This window comes from Phyllopteryx taeniolatus, chromosome 1, assembly GCF_024500385.1.
Source record: "Phyllopteryx taeniolatus isolate TA_2022b chromosome 1, UOR_Ptae_1.2, whole genome shotgun sequence".
NCBI classification, from domain to species: domain Eukaryota; kingdom Metazoa; phylum Chordata; class Actinopteri; order Syngnathiformes; family Syngnathidae; genus Phyllopteryx; species Phyllopteryx taeniolatus.
The window spans coordinates 50189889-50217785 of NC_084502.1; the positions used below are offsets into that span (position 1 = coordinate 50189889).

Sequence of the window (27897 nt, forward strand, 5' to 3'; positions counted from 1 at the left end):
CCTACAGCATGATGCTGCCACCTCCATGCTTCACTGTTGGGACTGTATTGGACAGGTGATGAGCAGTGCCTGGTTTTCTCCAGAGATACCGCTTAGAATTAAGGCCAAAAAACTTCCATCTTGGTCTCATCAGGAGAATCTTATTTCTCACCATCTTGGAGTCATTCAGCTGTTTTTTTTTTTTTTTTTTTTTTTTAGCAAACTCCATGTGGGCTTTTATGCGTCTTGCACTGAGGAGAGGCTTCCATCGGGCCACTCTGCCGTAAAGCCCCGACTGGTGGAGGGCTGCAGTGATGGTTGACTTTCTAGAACTTTCTCCCATCTCCCAACTGCATCTCTGGAGCTCAGCCACAGTGATCTTTGGGTTCTTCTTTACCTCTCTCACCAAGACTCCTCTCCCCCGATTGCTCAGTTTGGCCGGACTGCCAGCTCTAAGAAGGGTTCGGATAGTCCCAAACGTCTTCCATTTCAGGATTATGGAGGCTACTGTGCTCTTAGGAACCTTAAGTGCAGCAGAATTCTTTTTGTAACCTTGGCCAGATCTGTGCCTTGCCACAATTCTGTCTCTGATTTCTTCAGGCAGTTCCTTTGACCTCATGATTCTCATTTCCTCTGACATGCACTGTGAGGTGTAAGGTCTTATATAGACATGTGTGTAGCTTTCCTAATGAAGTCCAATCAGTATAATCAAACATAGACGGACTCCAATGAAGTTGTAGAACCATCTCAAGGATGATCAGAAGAAATGGTCAACATCCGATTTAAATATATGAGTGTTACAGCAAAGCGTCTGAATACAGACTGTGTGATATTTCAGTTTTAAATTTTTTAATAAATCTGCAAAAATGTCAACAATTTCATTTTTTTCCTGACAATATGGTTTGCTGTGTGTACATTAAAGGGGTGAAAAATAAACTTTAATGATTTTAGCAAATGGCTGCAATATAACAAAGAGTGAAAAGTGTAAGGGCGTCTGAATACTTTCCGTACCCACTGTATATGTAAATAATCTATAAATAATAAAAAAATAAAAGAAAGAAATATGCAAGGGATAAATTAGTTCAAGATAAAGGACAGAAAAAGTCAGGAAAGCATGCTTAATTAATACTGGCAATTCAAAATGTTAGATAGCTGTGAGCTTTAGACCCCCACAGCGAGATGGCGGCAGCAAACATCACAACATCCAGCCATCATCAATTCGGTGTATGCACGACCTACTTCCGCTTTGGGGTTTTTTCTTTTTTTTAAAATCAGTTTATTTGAAAGGGGACAATGCAATTTCATAAAACATATGAATTTTTATTGTTATTATTTATGTATGCACCATTAATTTGATTTGCCAACTGCCAGTCAACCCCACAAAAGAAGAAAAAGGAAAGACATTAGGAACAGCTAATTTTTGTGCTCACATTTTTCATGGTTGCAGTTAATGTGGAGAGCAAATGTTATAACTGTGTTTTTATACAGCACAGTATTGTTGAGTGCAATATTTATTCTGGAAAAAAAAACTTTGAAACAAACTGACTTTGAATATTTTGGGGGGTTGGAACGCATTAATTGCATTTCCATTCATTTAAATGGGGACAGTTGATTTGAGATGAGTGTTTTGCGATACGAGCGTGGTCATGTAACAAATTAAACTTGTATCTCATCGCACCCTTGTAGACATATATTTTGAAGTATTTTTGTTTTATTGTTAAAGAAGTTGACATATACAGACACATTAACATTGTGGCACAGAAGTAGAATAATGATAATGCTCATTTAAAAAATGGAACGGAGATATGCTTTTATTTTGGAAGACCCACTTCCTGAAGTGTTTCTTGTTAAGGTGGTTCTGGTAAACACCATATCCGGAAGCAGCCCAGCAGAGATTTTGACAATCCTCGAATCTGACGGGTTTGTCCCATTCAGCACCAATGAGTCCTGGTGATCCAGGTCCGGATGTAAGCGGCTATGCTGATGCGACTCGGTGCCGTGTGTTGGGCTGTTAGCTTGTTAGCTTTTTAGCTTCCCGTGTTAGACAGTAAGTTTATCATTCAGAGTTGAAGTTTCCGAAGAAAATGTCTCGAGGAGACGTCAGAAGACACTTCTTGTACAACCTACCGGCCCCTGTCCTCTGGGAATTCTGCCGGGTAATGGATGGATTGTCAGACCTGGACTGGACCCGCTTTGGTGAGCCAGAACCCGACATGGGTTCATTTCTGCGCCTGGGAAAGTCGAAATTAGTTCGTATGTATCCGTTCAAACTTGTTTAGTAATTTTTTTGGGTCAAAACCACGATTTGAAATGTCATCTTTGTTAATACAGTTGAAGGCCCTTATTTTAACCAGCTAACTTTTATTGACAAAGCAAGCATTTTTATATAGTACAGTGTAGGCCTACAGATCAGGGTTCGCCATTTTTTTTCTTTTTTTTATTACTGATTGGTACTTCTTGGGTAGGCTACTGCCTAATACAAATAACAAATTTGCTCCAAATTACCATAATTTCTTATTCATAATATCAGTGATATTCATCTATTTTAAGACACTGATGTTAATTTTGTCCTCAATAATTATCAGCAACGATTTAATGATTTTTAAGTAGGAAAAAGATACATCTCAATATGCAAGATTATTTCTATAAATTTCTACAAATGTTAACATTTTCAATTACATTCTAAGGAAATCACAATGTCCCATCACTGGTGAGCTATTTTTAGAAGAGACCAACAGGCTATTCGTCTGGTCATTAAGGGCTACTTGGTGCCCACTGGTAACATGTTGGCGACACCTGGTATACTGTAGATACACTTCATGGACAAAGGTATCCAGACACAGCTGTTAATCTTTGATCAATCAGTCAAGCAATCAATCATTCATTCAGAGGTTTGATTAAATTCATCCTTAAGACTTTTTGGATAATTGAGGAGGCTGTAATACATTACGGAATAATATACTGTATATTACTACTAACAACTATAATAAGTATTATCCTGTGATATTAAAACTACCCATTCATTTTCTGTAGCCTTTGTCCTCATTCAGGGATGTCATTATTTAGAATATTATTAAAACAATGAAATAGCGTCTAATGTCATTTTGAAAATGGATACCCTGTGATTTACCGGCGATCAGTTGTGCGATTACGTTTTAGTGGTTTAAAGTCACCTTTTTTCCACTGCAATCTTCTCCTGCGAGACAGAGAGAGAGAGAGAGAGTGAGCAAGCGCTGTGACGCCGTCTCAATTAGACTTTACACCGATCTGATCAGTATCGGCTGATAATTAGCATTTTATGCTGATCGGCTTTAATGTCATAAATCGCCGACATTGATCGGCTATGCAAAATACATTTAGTTCGCGTCGCCATCGTTTACAGTATATTTGAATCCAAAAGATGGTTTATTTTTAACCTTGTCGCGTGTCTTTTGACGTACTACTTTAAATATCTGACAGCCAATAAAGTTATTTAAAAAAAAAATATACATCAGCAGTGTGGGACAGACAACATGTAATTGTGAGGGGCCGTTAGGGACATTATTCAGGATTAGCTCTCACACTTATTTTAAATGCTTTCACACACACACAAATTACTGAAAGGCTCTCATAAGGACTACTCAAACACTCTCAGACGCACCAGTCTTGCTCTCATTAACACTACTCAAATGCTCTCATTAACACTACTCAAATGCTCTCATTAACACTACTCAAATGCTCTCAATTACACTACTCAAATGCTCTCATTTACACTACTCAAATGCTCTCATTTACACTACTCAAATGCTCTCATTTACACTAGTCAAATGTTCTCATTTACACTACTCAAATTCTCTCATTGACATGAGTCAAATGGTCTCATTAACACTACTCAAATGCTCTCATTTACACTACTCAAATGCTCTCAATTACACTACTCAAATGCTCTCAATTACACTACTCAAATGCTCTCATTTACACTACTCAAATGCTCTCATTTACACTACTCAAATGCTCTCATTTACACTAGTCAAATGTTCTCATTTACACTACTCAAATTCTCTCATTGACATGAGTCAAATGCTCTCATTTACACTACTCAAATGCTCTCATACACACGCGCCTTGCTCTCATCAACACTACTCAAATGCGTTCACGCGAGCACGTCAATCACATTCTCGCACGCATCACTGGCATTCACGAGTTCATTTCAATCATGCTCACACATGAATAATGTAAATCTTTTATGAGGTAGTTCAATTCAAAAAGTGAAATTATAGAGATGAACTGCACACTGCACACACTCAGAGTGAAGTATTTCATATTTAAAATATGTATTATTTTGATGATTGCAGCACGTAGCAAATAAAAAAAATCTGCATATTGAGAAACTAAAATATAATGTCAAACGAAATAGTCAATTAATTCAAGAAATAAAGTGATTTTTTTAATGTACAAATTAGGCTGGAATTTGCCCTCTGAAAAGTACTTCAGCGTTTAATCACTCTATGAGTACTGAAGAAAAACGTTTCAACTATATTCTAATTAATTGCGAGGTACCTATATTTAAAAAAGTCATGAAATATTTGACTCTGACTGTGTGGAGTCTGGAGTGCATATCTATGATATGAGTTTCACTACGACAATTAAATTCCTTCTTTCCCTTTGGACACCTCACTAGGTACACCGATGCAGGGGAGCTTAAACGCGACTATCCGGCCATCCTGCCTGCAACGAACTGTATACGTTTCAGATTGTAACGCAGCGGTGTTGAAACTGTCTTTGAGTCCAGGAGTAAACACACGTTCACTGCGCTTTAGCCCGAAAGGCGCACTTATTCGGCAGCATCCGCGTCTGAATAATGGCGTCTCACTCTTGATAGATGAGCCACCCGAGCCCTACGTCATACACGACACGGCTTCTGATTTGCCATATCCTACAGCACTTACACATTAAAAGCAGTCATTTTAAATCAATGAGGAAAAGCGTTATTGTAACACAATAATCAACAAGTTTACGACATATATACATTAAAAATATATATGTATGTATAATGCTATGTAACGCTACTGCTTAAGTTAAGTTATAACTATAGATAGAGATAGATAGATATATTTTGACAAATAGTTATAGACTTATAACTATAGATAGATAGATAGATAGATAGATAGATAGAGAGAGAGATAGACACAGAGAGACAGACGGACAGACAGACAGACCGCCTGTCGCATTTGACACCGTTCTGATGGTCTTTGCTGATGCCAGAATGTTACGAAGCAAAGCTGCTGCTTCTGTTAAGTTACTCGTGGGATGTTGAGCCGCCATAGTGATTTCACTAACGAGTTGATGCGCCCTATAAAATGTTTTTAGGTTTGATGGAGTGTTCTAGTTTGTAAAGGAAGTAGACAGGTAGTACTTCCTATTAAATTACGACCTAAAATAAAACTTAACTCTTCAAGTACCACCATCATGACAAATATTAAAATACAGTAGTAGTGTTAGTATTAGTAGTAGTGTTAGTTTAAGCCACTGTAACATTATGAACAGTTTGGACCTTAACACTGCGCATGAATATGAGAACATAAAATAAACTGTACTGAAATAATGATAAATTGAAACATAAGGTCATATAAAATATTAAAAATTGAAACTACATGTTTGAAAAAAACCCTGTACTAAATGATTAAATGTTACTGTATTATATTAAAACTTTAATAACTTTAACTTCCTCCCGCATCCCCAAAACATGCATGGTAGTGTTAATTGAAGACTCTAAATTGCTCGTAGGTGTGAATGTGAGTGCCAATGGTTGTTTGTTTATATGTGCCCTGCGATTGGGTGGCAACCAGTTCAGGGTGTACCCCGCCTCCTGCCCGATGATAGCTGGGATAGGCTCCATCGCTCCCGCGGCCCTTGTGAGGATAAGCGGTTCAGAAAATGGATGGACATTTAATTTACTTTCGGTACCACTAGCGGTACTGGTACTACACTTTGAGAAACACTCTTCCAGTTACGTACAACTGTGCTATATATTCTATTTAACCCATTATAAATATCAGCAGAATGTATCCATCCAACTTATATACTGCTTATTCTATCTATCTATCTATCTATCTATCTATCTATCTATCTATCTATCTCTCGCTCTCTCGCTCTCTGTCTATCTCTCTCTGTCTCTATAGTTATAAGTCTATAACTATTTGTCAAAATGTGTCTGTCTTGTCTGTCTGTCTGTCTGTCTCTCTCTCTCGCTGTCTCTCTCTCTCTCTCTCTCTCTCTCTCTCCCTATAGTTATAAGTCTAAATATTTGTCAAAATCTATCTGTCTATCTATCTGTCTGTCTATCTATCTTAAAATAAGTCTCCCACAAGTATGTATGCGAGCATTTGAGATGGAAATGTGAAAGGATTTGAGTATATTTTATGAATGGATTTGAGGATGGTATGTGAATAGATCTGACATGTTCATGTGAGTGTGTTTGAGGTGTATGTGTGCAAACATTTGAGGCGTGTATGTGAGCATGTATTTACATGAGTTGAAAAGTAAGTGGTTTCAAAATAAAATATGGCATTGACCAACAGCCATAAAGTACACAAGTAAGCCTAACTTAAGCAGTAGCGTTACATAGCATTATACATACATATATATTTTTAATGTATATATGTTGTATACTTGTTGGTTATTGTGTTACAATAACGCTTTTGCTCATTGATTTAAAATGACTGCTTTTAATGTGTAAATGCTGTAGGATATGACGTAATGGTCGGCCAATCAGAAGCCGTGTCGTGTATGACGTAGGGCTAGGCTGGCTCATCTATCAAGAGCGAGACGCCATTATTCGGACGCGGATGCTGACGAATAAATGTGCCTTTTGGGGTAAAGCGCAGTGGACGTGTGTTTACCCCTGGACTCAAGACAGAGTTTCAACAGCGCTGCGTTACAATCTGAAACGTATACGGTTCGTTGCAGGCAGGATGGCCGGATAGTCGCGTTTAAGCTCCCCTGCGCCAGTGTACCTAATGAGGTGTCCAAAGGGAATGAAGGAACTTAATTGTCGTAGTGAAACTTGTATCATAGATATGCACTCCAGACTACACACAGTCAGAGTCAAATATTTCATGACTTTTTTAAATATAGGTACCTCTCAATTAATTAGAATATAGTTGAAAAGTTTTTCTTCAGTACTCAGAGTAATTAAACACTGAAGTACTTTTCAGAGGGCAAATTCCAGCCTAATTTGTACATTAAAAATCACTATTTCTTGAATTCATTCACTCTTTTGTTTGACGTTATATTTTTGTTTCTCAATATGGGGAATTTTTTTTAATTGCTATGTGCTGCAATCATCAAAATAATACATATTTTAAATATGAAATACTTCACTCTGAGTGTGTGCAGTGTGCAGTTCATCTCTATAATTTCACTTTTTGAATTCAACTATGTAATATAAGATTTACACTATTCACGTGTGAGCATGATTGACATGAACTCGTGAATGCCAGTGATGACAGAAAGTGATTGACGTGTTCGCGTGAACGCATTTGAGTAGTGTTAATGAGAGCAAGACGCGTGTGTATGAGAGCATTTGAGTCGTGGAAATGAGAGCATTTGAGTAGTGGAAATGAGAGCATTTGAATAGTGGAAATGAGAGCATTTGAATAGTGGAAATGAGAGCATTTGAGTAGTGGAAATGAGAGCATTTGAGTAGTGTCAATGAGAGCATTTGACTAGTGTCAATGAGAGCATTTGACTAGTGTCAATGAGAGCATTTGACGAGTGTCAATGAGAGCATTTGAGTAGTCAATGAGAGCATTTTAGTAGTGTTAATGAGAGCAAGCCTTGTGTGTATGAGAGTGTTTGAGTAGTCCTTATGAGAGTCTTTCAGTAGTTTGTTTGTGTGAAAGCATTTGAATAGTAAGTGTGAGAGCTAATCCTGAATAATGTCCCTAACGGCCCCTCATACGTAATGCCCGGATCAGACAACAAGACAAACTTGGTCTGTCAGACTACTGCAATAAAATCTTGTATTCCGATACCACCATATTCCGTCTTTTACGATCACTGGGCTTTATCTTGTTAACCCAAAGGCGACCGAATACACTCGTTACCACGACCACAACAACAATAATCGATCTCGTCGTGTGTATTATAAGAACAAAATGGGGAAAATCTTGTGCTGGTGGCCACCGGTGCTCGGGAGAGGACTTTAATTCAAGGCTTGCTTGAGGTATGTTCACATACTTTTAATACGATACGGCTCCCAAGCAGGCAACAAAACGTAATGTAGCCTATCGAGCTAGTGCTAGCACTAACGGTTGAAAGAGTTGAATGAGGCGGGCGTTCTGTCAAATCATGCTCTAAAGTTTCGGTGTGTGTGAAGTAATTTAATTACAGTAAGTTAGCACCCATTATTTCTGTCATGTTGTAATGTTGATTTTAACTGACTGATTAGAATACATGACCTGACAAGATATTTTTGGAGAATACGCAGTATACAGTACACAAGTATATACAGTAAATGAACAAGTCATTTAAATAGACACATTGCTCCATCTTGTGATCGGATCGGTGATTGTTTATCTTTTTTTTTTTTTTTTTTAAACTTGGTGATCGGTTATCTTTTTTTTTTTTTTTTTTAAACTCGCTGATCGGTGATCGGCCCCAAAAATCCTGATCGTGTAAAGCCTAGTCTCAATCATAGTTATGAATTACATTTGAGTTAAAAGCAATATGATTGGGTGCCTGCTGCAACATACAGTAATTGACTGCTTTTTCCAGATAGGAAACTGTTTTATCAACAGCACCATCGTGTACATGTGCACCACATATGCACGCCACAGACAGTAGCCGTTGTGCCTGACCAGTGGCCACCACATACCTTCAGACCCTTACCAAAATTTTCTTTTTTTTTTATTTCCATAATTCCATTCAAGTTAAACTTTCATAGATTATAGATTCAGGGCCTACAATTTAATCAATTATTAAGTATTTATTTTTTTATTTTTACATAATTTGGGCTTCCAGCTCATAAAACCCACAAAATCAAGAATTCAAAAAATTAGAATATGGTGAAGAAATCAGCCCAAATTTTGCAGGCCATAAATGTTTTAAACTGAGCGTCACACACTATCTATCTCTCTCTCTCTGTCTATCGACTAAACTCAAAGCACCTGCACAGGTTTCCCCTGGTGTCATTAAATTGTTTCAGTTTGGTTCAGTTGTCTCAGTTGGGTTCAATATGGGGAAGATTGCAAACTTGACAACTGGCCAGAAGACCATCTTTGATACCCTCCATAGGATGGGTAAGCCACAAAAGTTCATAGCTAAGGAGACTGGCTGTTCACAGAGTGCTGTGTCCAAACATATCAATGAAAAGTCTAGTGGAAGGACAAAATGTGGCAGGAGAAGATAAACCAGCAAAAGAGATGACCGTGAGTTTCGGCGGATTATCAAACAGAGAAGACTCAAGAATCTAGCAGAGATCCAGAAAGAGTTGAATGATGCGGGAGTTACAGCTTCAAAAAACACCACATTCAGATGCATCCGGGAGATCAGCTACAACTGTCGGGTTCCTCGGGTCAAGCCACTTTTGAGCCTGAGTCGACATAGGAAGTGTCTCAACTGGGCCAAGGAGACGAAGGACTGGACTGTCTGTCCTCTTTTCCGAAGAAAGTAAAGTGTGCCTTTCATTCGGGAATCAAGGTCTAAGGGTTTGGCGGAAGATGGGTGAAGAACAGAACTCAACCTGCTTGAGGTCCAGTGTGAAATATCCACAGTCAGTCATGATTTGGGGTGCAATGTCCAGTGCAGGTGTTGGTAAACTCTACTTCAGGATTCCTTCTGCTGAGGACCTGTATGGAGATGCAGATTTCATCTTCCAGCAGGACCTGGCCCCTGCCCTTACCCCCAGAAGCGCCAAAACCTGGTTTGATGGCCATGTCATCACAGTGCTTGACTGGCCAGCCAACTCGCCGGATCTGAACCCCATTGAGAATCTATGGGGTGTTATCAAGAGGAAAATGAGGGGCACCAGACCCAAAAACAAAGAACTGACAGCAAGCATCAAGGAAATCTGGGCTTCCATAACTCCCAGGCAATGCCACAGGCTGATTGCCTCAATGCCACGGCGCATCTAGTCAGTGATTTCTTCACAGTATTACACATTTTTTAGTTCCTGAGTTTGTTGGTTTTATGAGCTGGAAGCCCAAATTATGTAAAAATAAACAAATAAATACTTGAAATTGTTTAAATTGTGGGCCCTGAATCTATAATTTATGAAAGTTTAACTTTTTGAATGGAATTATGGAAATAAAGTAACTTTTCTCTGATATTCTATATTTTTGGAAAGGGTCTGTATATTGACGCTGGCCCGCTACTTTTTCATTTTAAATGGCAAGTGTGAGCCGTAAACTCATCTGGACTACTGGTGAGCAGGCTAGCTAGCCTGCACCTACCTTGTAAAGTCCAGTAGCTCTTCTCGCCGCAAGTCCCCTCCAGCTTTTGTTTTTACACGCAACATTATCATTATCAATGCTGCTACATTTGTCAATGGACTAAAACCCAAAATTTCCCCGAGTGACGTCTCGTATGATTGTCTCAAAATTCTGAGGGTGTGTGTGCGTGTGCATATGCGTGTGTGTGTGTGTGTGTGGGGGGGGGGGGGGGGGGGGGTATACTGCTAACTGAAAAGATTACCTGCTTAATTTGTCTCTTGTTTTCATTTCTCATTATTACAAACACAGAATCATGTGCCAATGTTTTAATAACTTTGTTATGAAGCTAGAAAAGCTAAGAAATCTATCTGTCTATCTATTTATCTTCTTTTCCTTTCGGGTTGTCCTGTTAGGGGTCGCCATAGCGTGTCATCCTTTTCCATCTAAGCCTATCTCCTGCATCCTCCTCTCTAACACCAACTGCCCTCATGTCTTCCCTCACTACAGCCATCAACCTTCTCTTGTGTCTTCCTCTAGCCCTTTGCCTGGCAGCTACATCCTCATCATCCTTCTACCACTATTCTCACTATCTCTCCTCTGAGTGTGTCCAAACCATCGAAGTCTGCTTTCTCTAACTTTGTCTCCAAAACATCTAATCTTGGCTGTCCCTTTGATGAGCTCATTTCTAATTTTATCCAACCTGATCACTCCTAGAACGAACCGCAACATCTTAATTTCCGCCACCTCCAGCTCTGCTTCCTGTTGTCTCTTCAGTGCCACTGTCTCTAATCCGTACATCATGGCTGGCCTCACCACTGTCTTAGAAACTTTCCCCTTCAACCTAGCAGAGACTCTTCTGTCATATAACACACCTGACAGCTTCCTCCACCCGTTACAACCTGCTTGGACCAGTGTCTTCACTTCCTGACCACGCTCACAATTGATCTGTTGGACTGTTGACCCCAAGTATTTAAAGTTCTCCACCCTTGCTCTCTCTTCTCCCTGTAGCCACACTCTCCCCCCTCCACCCCTCTCATTCATGCACATTCGGTCTTACTTCAGCTAATCTTCATTCCTCTCATTTCCAGTGCATGCCTCCATCTTTCTAACTGTTCCTCCACCTGCTCCTTGCTTTCACTGGAGATCACGTCATCTGCAAACATCATGGTACAAGGGGATTCCAGTCTGACCTCATCTGTCAGCCTATCCATCACCACTGCAAACAGGAAGGGGCTCAGGGCTGATCCCTGGTGCAGTCCCACCGCCACCTTAAATTTCTCTTTCACACCTACAGCACACCTCACCACTGTTCTGCTGCCCTTGTACATGTCCTGCATTATTCTAACATACTTCTCTGCCACTCCAGACTTCCGCATGCAGTACCACGGTTCCTCTCTGGGTACTCTGTCATGGGCTTTCTCTAGATCCACAAAGACACAATGTAGCTCCTTCTGACCTTCTCTGTACATTTCATTAACATCCTCAAGCCAAATAATGCATCTGTGGTACTCTTTCTAGGCATGAAACCATACTGTTGCTCGCAAATACTCACTTCTGTCCTGTCTCTAGCCTCCACGACCCTTTCCCATAACTTAATTGTGTGGCTCATCAACTTTATTCCTCTATAGTTCCCACAGTACATCACCCTTGTTCTAAAAAATGGGCACCAGTGCACTTTTCTTCCATTCCTCAGGCATGTTCTCACCTGCGAGAATTCTGTTGAACAAGCTGGTCAAAAACTCCTCAGCCACCTCTCCTAGATGCTTCTATACCTCCACGGGAATGTCATCAGGACCAACTGCCTTTCAATTTTTCATCCTCTTTAATGCCTTTCTAACTTCCCCCTTACTAATAATTGCCACTTCATGGTCCACCAGAAATTCCTCCTCTACTGTGCCTTCTCTCTCATTTTCCTCATTCATCAACTCCTCAAATTATTCTTTCCATCTGTCTGGCACACTACTGGCACCAGTCAACACATTTCTATCTCTATCCTTAATCACCCTAACCTGCTTTACATCCTTCCCATCTCTATCCTTCTGTCTGGCCAACCTGTAGAGATAATTTTCTCCTTCTTTAGTGTCCAACCTGGCATACATGTAATCATATGCCTCTTGTTTGGACTTTGCCACCTCTACCTTTGCCCTACGTCACATCTCAATGTATTCCTTTCGCCTCTCCTCGGTCCTCTCAGTGCTCCACTTATTCTTCGCTAACTTCTTGTATGATTTCCTGTACTGTGAGGTTCCACCACAAAGTCTCTCCTTTCCTGCCAGAAGATACACCAAGTACTCTCCTGCCTGTTTCTCTGATCACCTTGGCTGTAGTGGTCCAGTCTTCTGAATGTTCCTCCTGTCCACCGAGAGCCTGTCTCAGCTCTTCCCGACAAGCCGCACAACACTCTTCCTTCCACCACATGGTTCTATGCTCTGCCTTTGTCTTCTTAATCTTTCTCCCCACCACCAGAGTCATCTTACACACCACCATCCTATGCTGTCTAGCCACACTCTGCGCTACCACTACCTTACAGTCGGTAACCTCCTTCAGATTACATCGTCTGCACAAGATGTAATCCACCTGAGTGTTTCTACCGCCGCTCTTGTACGTCACCCTATTTTCCTGCCTCTTCTGGAAAAATATTTTCACTACAGCCATTTCCATCCTTTTTGCAAAGTCTACCACCATCTGTCCCTCCAAGTTCATTTCCTGGATGCCGTACTTACCCATCACTTCTTAATCACCCCTGTTTCCTTCAGCAACATGTCCATTACAATCTGCACCAATCACGACTCTCTCGCTGTATGGGATGCTCAGAAGTACTTTGTCTAGCTCCTTCCAGAATTTCTCTTTCACTTCTTGGTCACATCCTACCTGTGGGGCATAGCCACTAATCACATTATAAATAACACCCTCAATTTCAAGTTTCAGCCTCATCACTCGATCTGATACTCTTTTCACCTCCAAGACATTCTTAGCCAACGCTTCCTTTAAAATAACCCCAACTCCGTTTCTCTTCCCATCTACACCATGGTAAAATAATTTAAAACCTGCCCCTAAACTTCTAGCCTTACTGCCTTTCCACCTGGTCTCCTGGACACACAATATATCAACCTTTCTTCTAATCATCATGTCAACCAACTCCCGAGATTTTGCTGTCATAGTCCCAACATTCAAAGTCCCCATATTCAATTCTAGGCTCTGTGTTTTCCTCTTCTCTTTCTGCCAAAGAACCCGCTTTCCACCTCTTCTTCGTGTTTGACCCACAGTAGCTGCATTTCCACCGGCGCACTGCAGGTTAACGGTGCCGGGGGCGGACGTTGTTAACCCGGGCCACGACCGATCCGGTATGGAATTCTTTAGATGAAATCTGTCTATCTTGCTATAAAGTCTATAATAATTGCAGTCATAATGATTTATCTCTGTTTTATTTGGGACTATGATTTTAAATTGGTTTGCAATCATTGGAAAATAGTGTGAATAATCATAAATTATACTTTTTGTATGGTTGTGGTACACTTATGTAATCATTTTCAAATTTATGTCAATCATATGGTTGTGGTAATGCTCAAAATTAGGTGATTTTCCCAGGGGAAGAGGGTTCGGAGCCTTCACTATAACTGGCCCCTCTCAGTTGAACAAATGATCAAATAAAAGTAATTCCTTTGGTTTTTTTGTTTTATTTTTTAAATTTAATTGACCTGTTTTGTCTGCGACTGCTTGTTGTTGACAATCTTATCATTCACAATAAAATATTTTGCAAATATAGCTCGTCACTGTCAATCTTCATACGTAATTGGTACTGTATGCCATGGTCATGCAGTACATACTCAAAAATGGGTGTGACCAAATCATGTGCTACTTGTGAAAAGTTAAGGTCTCCATAAACCGCTGCGCTTGCGCGGCCGACAACGCCCGCATTACATCACGTGACCGACGCATTGGCCCGCGAGGCCCCTATGCGTCACTTGACACGGCAAAAACAGCTCTCGTGATTGGTCCGTTTTAGCCACATGCTGTGATGACTTACTCAGCGTTCCTCTCGGTTCCACATACCACCAACGCCGCCGCCGCCTTGATCGATTTTGCAGCATAATTAAACCTATCATCTGGTCATCTCGGTCCATTTGTTCTTGCAGACACTGTTCCACGGTCGCCATTGTTGTTGCGTTGTTCCTTGTTACGGAAAGGAAAGTAAAAACGGCTACCGGAAATGGCCAAAAAATGCAGCGGAAAGTCCACCCTGTGGCGTTCGAGCCAATACCAGCCGTAGCGATTTTCAAAACTGCGCGCGTGGATTGCGCTCGACTATAAAGGCAAACTGCGTGCGGGATAGCTGCAGTGACGTCAGCGCGGTTGCCGCCCGCGTGAGTATAAGGAAGCCTTTAGTGTAGAGCCCTGCAATGTCTGCTGGGATAGACTACAGCTCACCTGAGACACGAATGATGACAAGTGCTATGAAAAAGTTAAATACAAATGCATTTGTACAAAAACAAATACAAATTAAGTCGGCCTCTCAAGTAAAGACCTTGTGGGCAGTAGATAGGGCAAATTCACATTCAAAGGTCCTCAAAGGCATGCTTGGTTGGTGTTTGTGTGGAAGAACAACTTGGGGACGAACTGGAACAGAGATAGTCGAACATTGTGTAGAAAGTCTTCCCAGAAGAGTGAAAGCTGCTATAGATGACAGTTACTTTATTAATCCTGTGAGAAAAATGAAGGGCTAAAACGGATTCATAAGTGTGCGTAATGGCCTTCTACTAGACTACTTTTACCCATTTTGGAATACACTTTCTGTCTCAGCTTCAGAGGTCCTGGGAGATCAAGTCAACGTGCGATTGGCTGAGAGGAAGGAGAGGCGGACCGACTATGTCATGAGCCAATGGGCCAACAGGAACGGTTGCGTTGGTGAGCTGCTGGACCTGCTGGAGCATCACCAGCTTCTCCACCCAAGAGACGTGATCCTTAGCTGTGCGTCTTCTGACCTCTGACCTCTGAATCGGTCACACGATCACTGCTAAATGTCATTTTGTCCACTTAGGGGCATTGTCTTTGAAGGCTTCTCCTCTTGCTCCTCCTCCTGTTATACTTTCTCACTTTGAGAAGTCAGTGGTGGCTCCGCACACAATGACAACCCACACGATCAGCACTACAGGTAGTACGACATGCTACCATTATCATTTACTTACTAACCACACTGAACTAACCACTGGACTGCACTACTGTTATAGACGTTTGAATTAAGAAAAACATAGAATCAAATGAATAGAATGAATAAATAAAATAGAGCATAGAAGAGAGAATAGAGAATATCAGCTTTCATTAGTCCTGCAATGGGGACATTTTTACTGCAGCAAAGTGGACCGTAGCAGCACACAAGAATTGAAAATCCACAAATGATCGATTCATTTATTCAGGCAATCAGCCAATGAGAATTCAGAACTACTATATAAATACTATATAAGATAATCGCTCTTTGCGCGGACTAAGGACCGACATCTGCCGCAAATAGCAAAAAAAAAATAGAATTAAAATTATGAACTAAAATGTTTTAGAATTGTACATATTATAAACATAACAAACAACTATAGATGGCACCAAAGATCTGTTTCTATTAGGGCTTTGGCCCATTTAAAGGCCTTTTCACGCTGCAGTGATCATTATTCAAACACAACTCTTATGTATGGTAAACTGCCTCTTATTCGGTGACTATTTGTATACATGTCAGTAGATTTTAGAACAAAGATACATTTATTGTAAATATTTTTTTTGAGCAATTAAGTACACAAGTATATACAGTAAATGAACAAGTCATTTAAATAGACACATTGCTCCATCTTATCGTTTTTTTAAACTCTGTGATCTGCCCCAAAAATCCTGATTGTGTAAAGCCTACATGTCAGAATACAGCAGTATAAAATGTGTACATATTGTAAACAAAAACACTACCTGTGTAACAGTTGAGTTAAGCATGGGTCGATTGGTCAGGCCTGCACCCCACTCTGAATTAAGGTCATCACTCTGCACTTGATTTCTTGCTGTTCGCCGTGAGGCAGCGCGCAAGGAAGACAGTGCCCCAAGGCAAGCTTTCCTATATTTGGAAGCGCTTTGCGTAGCAGCCATCCGGAGAGTATCAGGGAGGCTTTTCCCGCTGGTTGGTCTAATTCAAGGATTCATCCATCCATTTACTTCCACTTATCCAAGGTCCGGTCGTGGGGGCAGCAGCTTAAGCAGGCAAGCCCAGACTTCCCTCTCCCCAGCCACTACGTCCAGCTCTTCCAGGGAATTCCAGAGGTGTTCCTAGGCCAGCCGGGAGACATAGTCCCTCCAGCGTGTCCCGGGTCATCCCCTGGGCCTCCCGGTGGGACGTGCCCGGAACATCTCACTAGGGAAGTGTCAACGGGACATCCTAACCAGATGCCCGAGCCACCTCAATGCGGAGGAGCAGTGGCTCGAATCTGAGCCCCTCCTGGATGACCGAGTTTCTCACCCTATCCCTAAGGGAGAGCCCGGACACTAGGCCTGTCACGATAATTGTTATATCGACCTGTCGTTCGATAAATAAAATGGACACAATGATTTTTCCGGACTTGATAAATTATAATTGTTGTGGTGACCCGGCATGTGGATCACACAGTGAGCTGACAGAGTTGGACGGCTGTGTCATTAGCTGCTAGTGGGCTCATGGAAGACTGGCGGACCGGTACACTTTTTCCTGTGTTGGCTCCGTCCAATACTCCAATACAGCCTTGCTTCATATGTAGCGCGTAGATTCACACAACAGAGACACTTAAGGGAAAGTTAACTGTTTGTTGTCGCGAGCTAACAAGGTAGCCTGCGAGCTAACAAGCTAGCGAGTTGAGCTAAACAGCTCGTTCTACCGCTGCAATGTCGTTTAAAACATCAGCGCTTTGCTCTGTATTGGTGTGCGTGTGCCCAATAAAAACAAACATGGGAACGTGAAGTGTTTATTAACCATAACCTCAGTGGCACACATTATTCAGCCAGTAGTTGACAACAGTGAACGTCAATGTATATTTGATTGACAGGTGAAGGGCTCGTTTTCAGCGGACTAACCACACAGTAGCTGGGTTTACATGGAGACTTTTTTGCCATTCCGATTGAAATCATTCATCTGTTCATCATCGATCATTTTTGGTCAACTGTTTACATGTGATGTGATCTATTCCGATCAGGTGTATACAACCCCAATTCCAATGAAGTTGGGACGTTGTGTTAAACATAAATAAAAACATAATACAATGATTTGCAAATCATGTTCAACCGATATTTAATTGAATACACTACAAAAAAAAGATATTTAATGTTCAAATTGATAATGATTATTTGCTAAAATCAATAAAGTTTAACTTAAAATTTTATGGCTCCAACACGTTCAAAAAAGCTGGGACAGGTGGCAAAAAAGACTGAGAAAGTTGAGGAATGCTCATCAAACACCTGTTTGGAACATCTCACAGGTGAACAGGCTAATTGGGAACAGGTGAGTGCCATGATTGGGTATAAAAGGAGCTTCCCTGAATTACTCAGTCATTCACAAGCAAAGATGGGGCTAGGGTCACCTCTTTATGAACAAGTGCGTGAGAAAATAGTCAAACAGTTTAAGGACAATGTTCCTCAACGTACAATTGCAAGGAATTTAGGGATTTCATCATCTACGGTCCATAATATCATCAAAAGGTTCAGAGAATCTGGAGAAATCACTGCATGTAAGCGGCTATCACCACATGGGCTCAGGAACACTTCAGAAAACCAATGTCAGTAAATACAGTTCGGCGCTACATCCGTAAGTGCAACTTGAAACTACTATGCAAAGCAAAAGTTATTAACAACACCCAGAAACGCCGCCAGCTTCTCTGGGCCCGAGCTCATCGAAGATGGACTGACGTCACCGCAATGCCTCTCTGGAATTGAACATTTTTCAATTCAAGGGTTCGTTGCATTGCGGCAACCGCCCACCTTGTGATGTGACACAGCTGTAGCGTATATTGGTTTTGGATAAAAGCGTAATTAATTTTGGAAAAGAATATGCCGGAAGGGAACGCCGGCGTTTACTTCCGGTGTCGTTCGACGTCCATTTTAACGTTTCAATCGAACTATCTTTGTCTCGAAATGGACACCCATCCCCTCTCTTTTTATGTGTGTAAAATTTAGGAAAAGTGATGAAAAACCTTGATCAATCTCAGTAATTTAGAAGGGTGCTACATGAATGAAATAAGAGTTCTCAATTACAGCGGTTCACTATTAAACTCAAACACACACAAGAACGCATCAGGAAGTGGAATTTTATAGAAAATTTTATTAAATCGAAAAAGGGGAACTACGGGGTAACATACAGAGGGACTCTACCACAAAAAAAAATAATAATAATGGTAATAGAAAGAAAATAAGCATACGTAAAGAAAAATAGGACATCGTTTGTTGCTGGACTAAAAATGAACGTGAATAGGTTACAGCTTGTTGAGCTAGTACAAAGTTGGAACTTGTGTGACGCTGCTATTTTACCCCAAAATTATTAGGCACTAATGTTGTACATTCTGGCAACGATTGCCATGCTCTACTCACGACCGTAGATTAGTTGGCCCTGGGGATGGTCTGTCTCCGAGCATCTCAGGAGGAAAAGAGGCACATTTAGTTGAAGAAGATGATGGACAAAAAGTAAAAACAAAAGAGATATAAAATCCATCCATCCATTTTCTCTACTACTTATCCACACTAGGGTCGCAGGTGAGCTGGAGCCTATCCCAGCTGACTGGCGAGAGGCATCTTGCACCTGGAACAATTAACCCAAGAAACATGTTTTTGGAATGTGGGAGGAAGCCGGCCGGTGTCCCCAGAGAAAAACCCATGCAAGGACGAAAAGAACATGCAAACAGCACACAGAAATTCAAACCCCTGACCCTATCAGTCAATCAATATTTTTTTATTTATATAGCACTTTTCATACATGGAATGCAACCCAAAGTGCTTTACGTGACTTAAAATCACCCCCAACCACTTGTCCACAGAGACACAGACATACAGGTGAAAATAACTTGTAATGACATAGAACATACACGGTCACACACATACCATTAAAAACACCATACCTTAAATGACCGAAGATAACTGAGGCTGGGCACAAAGCAACCAGGTAAGGAAACACCACCTCAAGGAGCCCTCTGCACTAAGGCACTACCATAGGCCCACCAGCATGGAGCCCCCAGTGCAGCGGCGCAGAAAGTACCCGCACACAAAGCAGACCTATGAGACGAAAACACGACCATGGCCAACAGCAGCTCCCAGTGCAGAGTGCTCCCTCTGGGAAAACACTGAAAGCAGTAAAATATTATAAAACAGTAGAATCAATGTAAGAGAAATAATCTAAAAGAAATTATCTGGGGAAAAAAAGGCAGGACTTAAACTATTAGGCTAAAAAGACATAAGTAGTAGACCAGGAGAGATCAAAACATAAATAACAGACCAAAAAATATAAAAGCCGAAATAAATAAATAACAGACTTAAGAATATAAAAGCAGGAAGTAAAAATTAAAGCAAAGATAAATCCATCAATCAAGCCATTTTCCATACCGCTTTTCCTCACTAGGGTTGCAGGTGTGATGGAGCCTATCCCAGCGAAAGGCGGAATACACCGAACTGGTTGCCAGCCAATCGCAGCTACAATAAATATATATATATTATATATAAAAAATAAATATATAGTTAAAAGCTAAATTTAAAAGGTAGGTACTGACCCTAGAATTGTGAGGTGGATGTATGAACCACTCGGCCAAGCATGCCACTGGTAGAACAGAATGACTAAGTCATACACTATTGTGTGTGCAGACTGTGTCACTAAAGGAGCTGCAGAGTGCATTGATCTAAAATGTGATATGTTGATTGTGTTTCTCAGTTGATGAAAGAGCACTACCCCGACCAGCCCCACCCCCCTCAAGTTTGCAGTCTGGTCAACCTCGAACCCTCCAGGTTAATTAACACTCATCAATAACTAATATTGATTACACAGGGCTCATGTCACCAATCACTCAATCCTCTAGGGCCCTCCGGTGGTTTCATGTGGTGATGCTGGCTATGGGGTGATGTGCTGGTCCTATGAAGAGGTGCATGCTGGAACCAAGGGGTTCTCGCCAGCACTACAGGTCGGTGAGGGGGGCTTTGGAGTCGTGTACAGAGCGTCCCTAAGGAATACTGACTGCGCAGTCAAGAGACTCAAACAGGTCAGGAAATCACACACATTACGCATGCGACAATGTTGGAGTGGAGTTTTGCATGGATGTGGTTGGTTAGTTTATAGGAGTTAAAACATTTCACTGGACTAGTATCATTCCAGTGTACATGAAGAGTAACGGAGTCAATGGACGTTTCTGTAAAGCATCCCGATTTTTTTTTTTTTTTTTTTTAATTGTCATGGTTCATGTCCATCAATCTAGATTTCACCATACTTATCCATACATCTGCAAATGACAATTGTATCCATACAGATATAACCCACCGTACCTTAATTTTACAGACATGAATATTAGTTTTTTCCACCATAATATGAATACAACATTACACTTAAAACACAGTAGAACAAGAACACCGGTGTGCAACTTTATGATAACAAAGAAAAACGGAATTATTGTTTAATGACTCACAATACAGCATTAAATAAAAGATGGTCTTCTTCTACTTCTTTTCCTTTCGTATTGTTCCGTTAGGGGTCGCCACAGTGTGTCATCCTTTTCCATGTAAGCCTATCTTCTGCATCCTCCTCTCTAACACCAGCTGCCCTCATGTCTTCCCTCACGACATCCATCAACCTTCTCTTTGGTCTTCCTCTAGCTCTCTAGCCTGGCAGCTCCATCCTCATCATCCTTTTACCAATATACTCACTATCTCTCCTCTGGATGTGTCCAAACTATCGAAGTCTGCTCTCTCTAACTTTGTCTCCAAAACATCCAACCTTGGCTGTCCCTCTGATGAGCTCATTTCTAATTTAATCCAACCTGGTCACTCCTCGAGCGAACCTCAATGTCTTCATTTCCGCCACATCCACCTCTTCTTCCTGTTGTCTCTTCAGTGCCACTATTTCTGTATGAGATTCTTTCCCAGGCAAACAAAAACCAAGCTTCAAGGTTCACCATCTTAATGAACGGTGACCAGTTTTCCTTCGTTATCCATTTGCTTATTACGTTTGGCAGAGATATTTTCTAGTGTTATATACTCTCTGACAATATTTTGCCATTGGTTAATGTTGCACGCTTGTTTATCTTTCCAGTTTAACAATATTGTTTTTTAGTGATAGCTAGAATTCCAAGTATTGGTTGAACATGTTTACATGGATGATCTATACCTTTCAAATCACCCAATAGACAAAGATTAGGATAAATCTGAATCCTACAGTTAAAAACTGAGGAAGGTTTCTGTGTAATAAGTGACCATAAACGCTGTACGGGTGTACAATGCCAAAGATTGTTTTGTTAATTTCCTCTTAAATCTCTTTAAGATGGTGGCCATTGTCTCTCCTAAACTCCCTCAGTTCTTTCAATATCAGCTCCAAGCCCGCTTCTTCCCTCTGCTCCTTGTCGTTATCGGCGTGAGTGGCGATATCCTACATTATGGTAGCCAGGGGTTCTCGGCTAACTCCAGCCTGCTTGAATAACTTGGACTGCGTTGACTTTCTTGGCTTTATTTTGGCATTATTATAAACCCACTATCTTAAATCAACTTCTATTTAAAGTTTTCAATTTATTTGAGTTGTAGTGGGTAAATATTTATCGAGCAGTCGGGAGCCCACTTTCCTACACCGCCATCGCTTTGTTCGCTCAACCGGAAGTCCTCCGCATCACGATTCTTAATATCTCAAAGTTGATTTTTAAATGTGAGACCCCACACGACTAAGGATAAATGGTCATCTTTGTTCTTACTGCTTATAGTGTGTGGTGTACTCAAGATGACCAACAAACCACAGACATAACCATATCTCCACTGAGAATGGTGAGGCTCCTAGGTAAATCTTGAGTCTGGATTTGAAGATGGCTAATCCGTGGTTCGGCCTAACACAACCTCTTCCCAGCAGATTTGGGAGGCAAAATCACTGAACACACCCAGCACTACAGGATAATTACTCAGGATCTTCTTAAGAGACACCCAATAATCGGGCCTTTGCGGACTTTGATCGTTAAGGGGTAAAAACGTTTAAATTCAGCCTGATGATTAGTATGTGTGTACCCCGCTGCGGCACTAGTCCCCCTTTCAGCGTCATAGTATTTTCAATTGTGTGTTAAATGACCACAGATGCTTCTTCCTGGTCCACCAGCTTCCTGTAGTATACTTCCTATTCAAAGCTTTTCCAGTTAGCTGTTTGCATGCCTGTGCATGCTAGTTCCACTTCCAACCTCATTCATCAGTAGGTTTGGGCATCGTTTGAATTTTAATGATTCCGGTTCCTCGTTTCAATTCCGGTTCCAAACATTTCTTGATTCAGATTATTTTTGTGGACAGGGTAAAAAAAAGTTTGCATTGTTTAATTAGGGTGTGTCCAATGTACAGCCATCCATTTTTTTTAGGAACCCGCAGCATAGACTAAAATGAACATATAGCACGGCTCTTGTCATTTGCCTGCACCGTATTACAGACCTTGCTTTCTACACTGGGTGGGAAGGTAGGAGAGAGGTTTTTTCTCATCTCTCACTCCCTTGTTTTCAATCAATCACACATCATTAAGTAGTGCCATTGGCCACCCCAAAATCATTGACTTTTTGCTTTATTACCTAGCTGTTTTTTTTAACTACATAGGATATATAAAATAAAAATTGCTTCACATATCTACACTGATCTACACTTTATTTATTGATAAATAAAGATCTAAAAAAATGTATATGCCATTACATTTCTTTTCACAGCAGTATAGGTTACATTTTCACAAGAGAGCCTTATTTTTTGAATAGCTCATTAAAATAAATTTACACACGAGTGTCTATAAACATGTTACTGAGCTGTGCTCCCACTGTTGGGCTAACCTGCTGTATACTGATATCAGAGTAAGGTAAAACTTACAACAATAGGCAATATTCTAATTAGCATATTCCGATTTTGTAGTTTTGTCTATTTAATTTTCATGTGCTATTTAAATAAATCAGAAATTACTTACCAGTCAGTATTTGAGTAGTTTTTTTAATTTTTTTTTTAATTCAATACTCCGCTACACTACCCACCTCTGCTTAATAGTATCACCCAATAATTTGATGATGCAAACACACGGAGTCTTGTTGACAGGACTGCATGCTGGACCTGACCGTGGTCACGGAGAGCTTCAACACCGAAGTGGAAAAACTCTCAAAGTGAGCGTCCTCACGCATGCATACATACACTGGCATAAACTTAACACTCATGTATAAAACATGTGCTCCGGTACATGTAACTATGCAATATTTGTCATCGCACTCTTTGGCTGACAAGGTTAAGACACCCGAACATTGTGGACCTGCTTGGATTCTGTCAAGGACCAAGTGTTTGCCTCATCTACAGCTACATGGAGAACCGATCCCTAGAAGATAAGCTGCACAACGTAATACATGCATGCATACATACATAAACATACGTGCGCACGCACACACATGGCTAGAGATGTCTCCGTGTGTGTGTTTAGGTGTCTTTTGCCCTGGCCTGGAATCTGCGGGTCCGCATCGTTCATGAAGCATCAGCAGCGTTGCAGTTCCTTCACTCTCCTCCAGATGGACATAAGTCTGTCATTCATGGCGATGTCAAGAGGTTGGCACAACAGAGCACACACTGCATTCCAGACTGTTGGGAAATAGGAAATATTCTACTTGTTTCTGACAAGATCTGACATTAAAATTGTTCCAGTCAAACATAAATTAGTAAAACATGGCCCACAAGTGGCGGCACGGTTGCCGACCGGTTAGCACATCTGCCTCACAGTTCTGAGGACCTGGGTTAAAATCTGGCGTCACCTCTGTGGAGTTTGCATGTTCTCCGCATGCCTACGTGGGTTTTCTCCGGGTGCGCCGATGTCCTCCCAAAAACAATGAGTGGTAGGTTAATTGAAGACTCTAAATTGCTCGTAGGTTTGAATGTGAGTGGTTATTTGTTTATTATATGTGGCCTGCGATTGGCGGGCGACCACTTCAGGGTGTACCCTGCCTCTCACCCACAGTCAGCTACGATAGGCTCCAGCACGCCCGCGACCCTAGTAAAGAGAAGCGATACAGAAAAAAAGATGAATGGATGGGCCACAAAAGCATGACCATGTGGTACCTCAAAGTTGCATTTCGGTCTGTTCAGTGACACTGGTCTGTCATTTTTTGGATTGAATTTGGTCGACTCTTAAAATAAAAGTTTGAGTTGAATTCAATTTTAGTCGGAGTAGTTCATACTACATCTATAATAACCAAATAATTCACAGAAATGCGCTTTATTCAGTCTTTTAGTGTACTGCCACTCGCAGAGTATTTCACGATACAATTATTACGATATTTTGCCAATACCACAGTCCTCATAATAGTGGGATTGTGCAGTAATTGATATATTTAACTGTAATACCAGGAATGTCAATCTATTTTTATTGCTGTAACCACTGTATGTTTATGTAGACTTAGGCAGTATGTATAAAAACAATAAAACTGTTTTCGTTGGTCGTTTTAATAGGCACTACTGAAAGTACATGGAGAATACTGACATTCACATCATATTCAATGGTAAAAATTTACGTAAAATGAACAGCAGTGATATCAATATTTGTTACTGAGATATTGACAGATTTTGTACTATGACAGAATGATACAGCACAGTAGTAGGAATTGCGACTTCAGAAATTTCTTCTATGTTTTCCAGAAGACGTGCGACATAAATAATCATCAAATAGTTTACTTGTGTCCTTGTAATTCCACTTCCTGTTGCAGTTCAAACATCCTGTTGGACCGCCACCTGGTGGCAAAGCTGGCTGACTTTGGCTTGGCTCGTTTTGTGTCTACCAACTCATCGTGCCATCTGTCGTCCAAGACAACCACAGTGGGTCGAACGTCCACGGTGAGAGGAACGCTGGCATACCTGCCAGAGGAGTACGTGAGGAATGGACAGCTGGGGACGGCAGTGGATGTCTACAGCTTTGGTGTGGTGAGTCCCTATAATATCTAATGGTGTAGATAGATGAGATTGTCGAGAGCAGTGGCAGTAGGATCTAAAGCTGCAAGGAGGTGACAACATGAGCATGGTGACCAAACCGGTCAGAATTAAATGTTGTCTCCTTTTCCTCAAGGCCGGGGGATGCCGCTCCTCACGGTGTGTGTGTGTGTGTGTGTGTGTGTGTGTGTGTGTTGCAGGTGTTGTTGGAGGTACTTACTGGTCGGCGAGCTCTGGAGAAAGACAGGAAGTCGGGGGATATTTACCTGGTTTGAACTTTTATTCCAACACATGCTCACACGTGCGAGTGTACACACCTCACAAAGGTTTCCATGGTTCTGCAGAAGGATCTAGTCCAGGAGGTCCAGGAAGGCTTGACTGATTCTTATGCAGCTGCCTGGAGCAAACAGCTGGACCGGCGGCTGATCACAGGTCAGTGCTTTCCCATTAGGCTGTCCTCCGACCTCACAAAGTCACCGCTGACAGGGCTTGTGGCATCAGCAGGGGGAGCCACGGAGCTGGGCGGGAGCATGCAGATGGCGGCGCTGGCCTGCAGGTGCCTGGACAGGAAATGGAAGAAGAGGCCTGCCATGACTGAGGTTTGTTTATGGTTTGCTTTATGGTGAATAATAATAATGCGTATTATTTGTAGGTTTCTTTTTTTCGGGGCACTGAAGGTCACCTTATAACACACTAATCAAATAATGAAATCTGTAAAAGTCAGATGGAGTATGCAGATTGAAAAAGATGAGCTTTTAGATGGGACTTATAATTGTGAAGCGTATTAGTATATTATATATATATATATAAGTTAGTCATATATATATTTTTAAGTGAATTTCATGGATGAGGAAATGCACAGTTGAAAGAATAGCAGAGAGTATGGGAAGGAATGTACGTTTGAATGAAGGCAGAGAGGTATCGAGAGACTTGAAGGTGACTTGAAAGATTTCCCTTTTTGACAGTAGCAAGTGCAGGTTCTTGACTATAGGGGTCATGTGTTCAAAGGAAGGAGTTCTGGTAATGATGCAGGCAAGTTCTGGACAATTTGGAGTTTATGTAAAGGTTTGAGTGACTGTGACAAAAGCCTTTTTCACAGTGTAACTTTCACACAGCCACCATCGCACCTCTGCCACACCTCAGATACCACAGCCGAAGCTGGGAAATTCACAGGGCGAACCCTCATTCCATGTTGTTACCTTTAACATGGAACAGCAATATGGGGAAAAAAAGCTGTCTTTGATCGGCAGAGTTAAAGCTGTTAAAAGAAAGGGGTGCTGAGCATGGATTCCTGACACTGACTTTTGACCTCCTCTCAGGTGTATAACAAACTTCAGGACATCAATGACTTGGTGAGGAAGAGCGACCTCCTTGCTCCTCACTGTGTTCCCCCTGGATCCTGTGACTTTTCAGACTCCAGCGTGGAGGTCGTGACCCAGTGTTTGTCCAAACTGGGACCCCTAGAGGACACCTACCAGCCACCCTTAGGCTGCCTCCCCCTGCCTCCTTCCTTCTCTAACACCTCCTTCCATTCTTCCATACCTACTCCACCACTCCCTCCTCAGTACTCATCTCTACCACCTCACCCATCCTCCCTCCATGCTCCCTCCTCCACCTCCCTCCCTCCGCTCACATCCTCTCTCCATGCTTCCTCCTCCTCGTTTGACGGTCCATGTGAAACAGACGAGAGTCGAGGTTTCTCCCAGTATGACCTTTCTGGTGGGAGCCAGTTCAACTGTATGTTATCCTCATACACCAGAGACCAGTACCATAATCAACCTGGGCCCACAAATTCCCAATCCAAAAAGCTGTCTGAGGACCAGTATAACTTTCATGACAGAATGGGATCTGGTCTGTCACACAGGCCCCCCAGCAGCCCTCAGATTGGACCAAGACTGGGACCTGTTGTCCCAGAAATCTTTTCTCCTCCAGGTCCTCTCCAGTCACTGTGTCCACAGACCTCAGGTAAGATTAAAAACATTCTCTGAAATTTCATCCATCAGTACATGCCTCACATTATTACAGGCCATGTATTGGTTTGTACTTGTGGAACACTAGACGGTGTGCGTTCTCGCAAGGAAATCAGGGGTCCAGAAGAAAGTGACGAACTGGAATTTCTTGCTGCTACAAACACCTGACTGGTGGATATGATGGAAACACATGGACTTTTTGCTCAAGTCAACTTGTTTCGGCCAAGACACAATCAAGTATCTGGCCTACTCACATGTTGTACCTGGATTACATCCTACTTGTGACTCACAATGTGCTCACTTCCTGTCTGGCTGTCTGAAATCAGAAAAATGTCCCCTGAAAGCTTGTGGAAGATTCACACTCCAAATGTCACATAAAGATGACAACGGATTCA

General features: G+C 41.5%; 1 protein-coding gene across 11 annotated transcripts; it reads left to right on the forward strand.

The window, feature by feature from the left end:
* Nucleotides 1–1818: 1818 nt before the first annotated feature.
* On the forward strand, nucleotides 1819–27897 carry irak1 (interleukin-1 receptor-associated kinase 1). Of its 11 annotated transcripts, none has more exons than XM_061747639.1 (15): nucleotides 1819–2232; nucleotides 13658–13735; nucleotides 15192–15359; nucleotides 15430–15543; nucleotides 20299–20372; nucleotides 20444–20623; nucleotides 23667–23731; nucleotides 23850–23958; nucleotides 24040–24161; nucleotides 25313–25526; nucleotides 25733–25801; nucleotides 25877–25964; nucleotides 26034–26131; nucleotides 26852–27497; nucleotides 27558–27897. In XM_061747639.1, exons 1-15 carry the CDS (start codon nucleotides 2064–2066, stop codon nucleotides 27668–27670), a joined length of 2307 nt encoding a protein of 768 aa, XP_061603623.1. In that variant the 5' UTR covers nucleotides 1819–2063; the 3' UTR covers nucleotides 27671–27897. The 11 variants fall into 11 exon arrangements, with proteins under 11 accessions (XP_061603623.1, XP_061603631.1, XP_061603661.1 ...); XM_061747647.1 differs by having other exon boundaries at nucleotides 26037–26131; XM_061747656.1 differs by having other exon boundaries at nucleotides 1820–2232; nucleotides 27591–27897.

Bases quoted from the DNA above. Each gene is read 5' to 3' on its own strand.
- irak1 (XM_061747639.1), top strand. From the start codon at position 2,064: ATGTCTCGAGGAGACGTCAGAAGACACTTCTTGTACAACCTACCGGCC. The intron at 15,544-20,298 runs GTAGTACGACAT...TGTGTTTCTCAG, and splicing joins CCACACGATCAGCACTACAG to TTGATGAAAGAGCACTACCC. The intron at 23,732-23,849 runs GTGAGCGTCCTC...TTGGCTGACAAG, and splicing joins GAAGTGGAAAAACTCTCAAA to GTTAAGACACCCGAACATTG.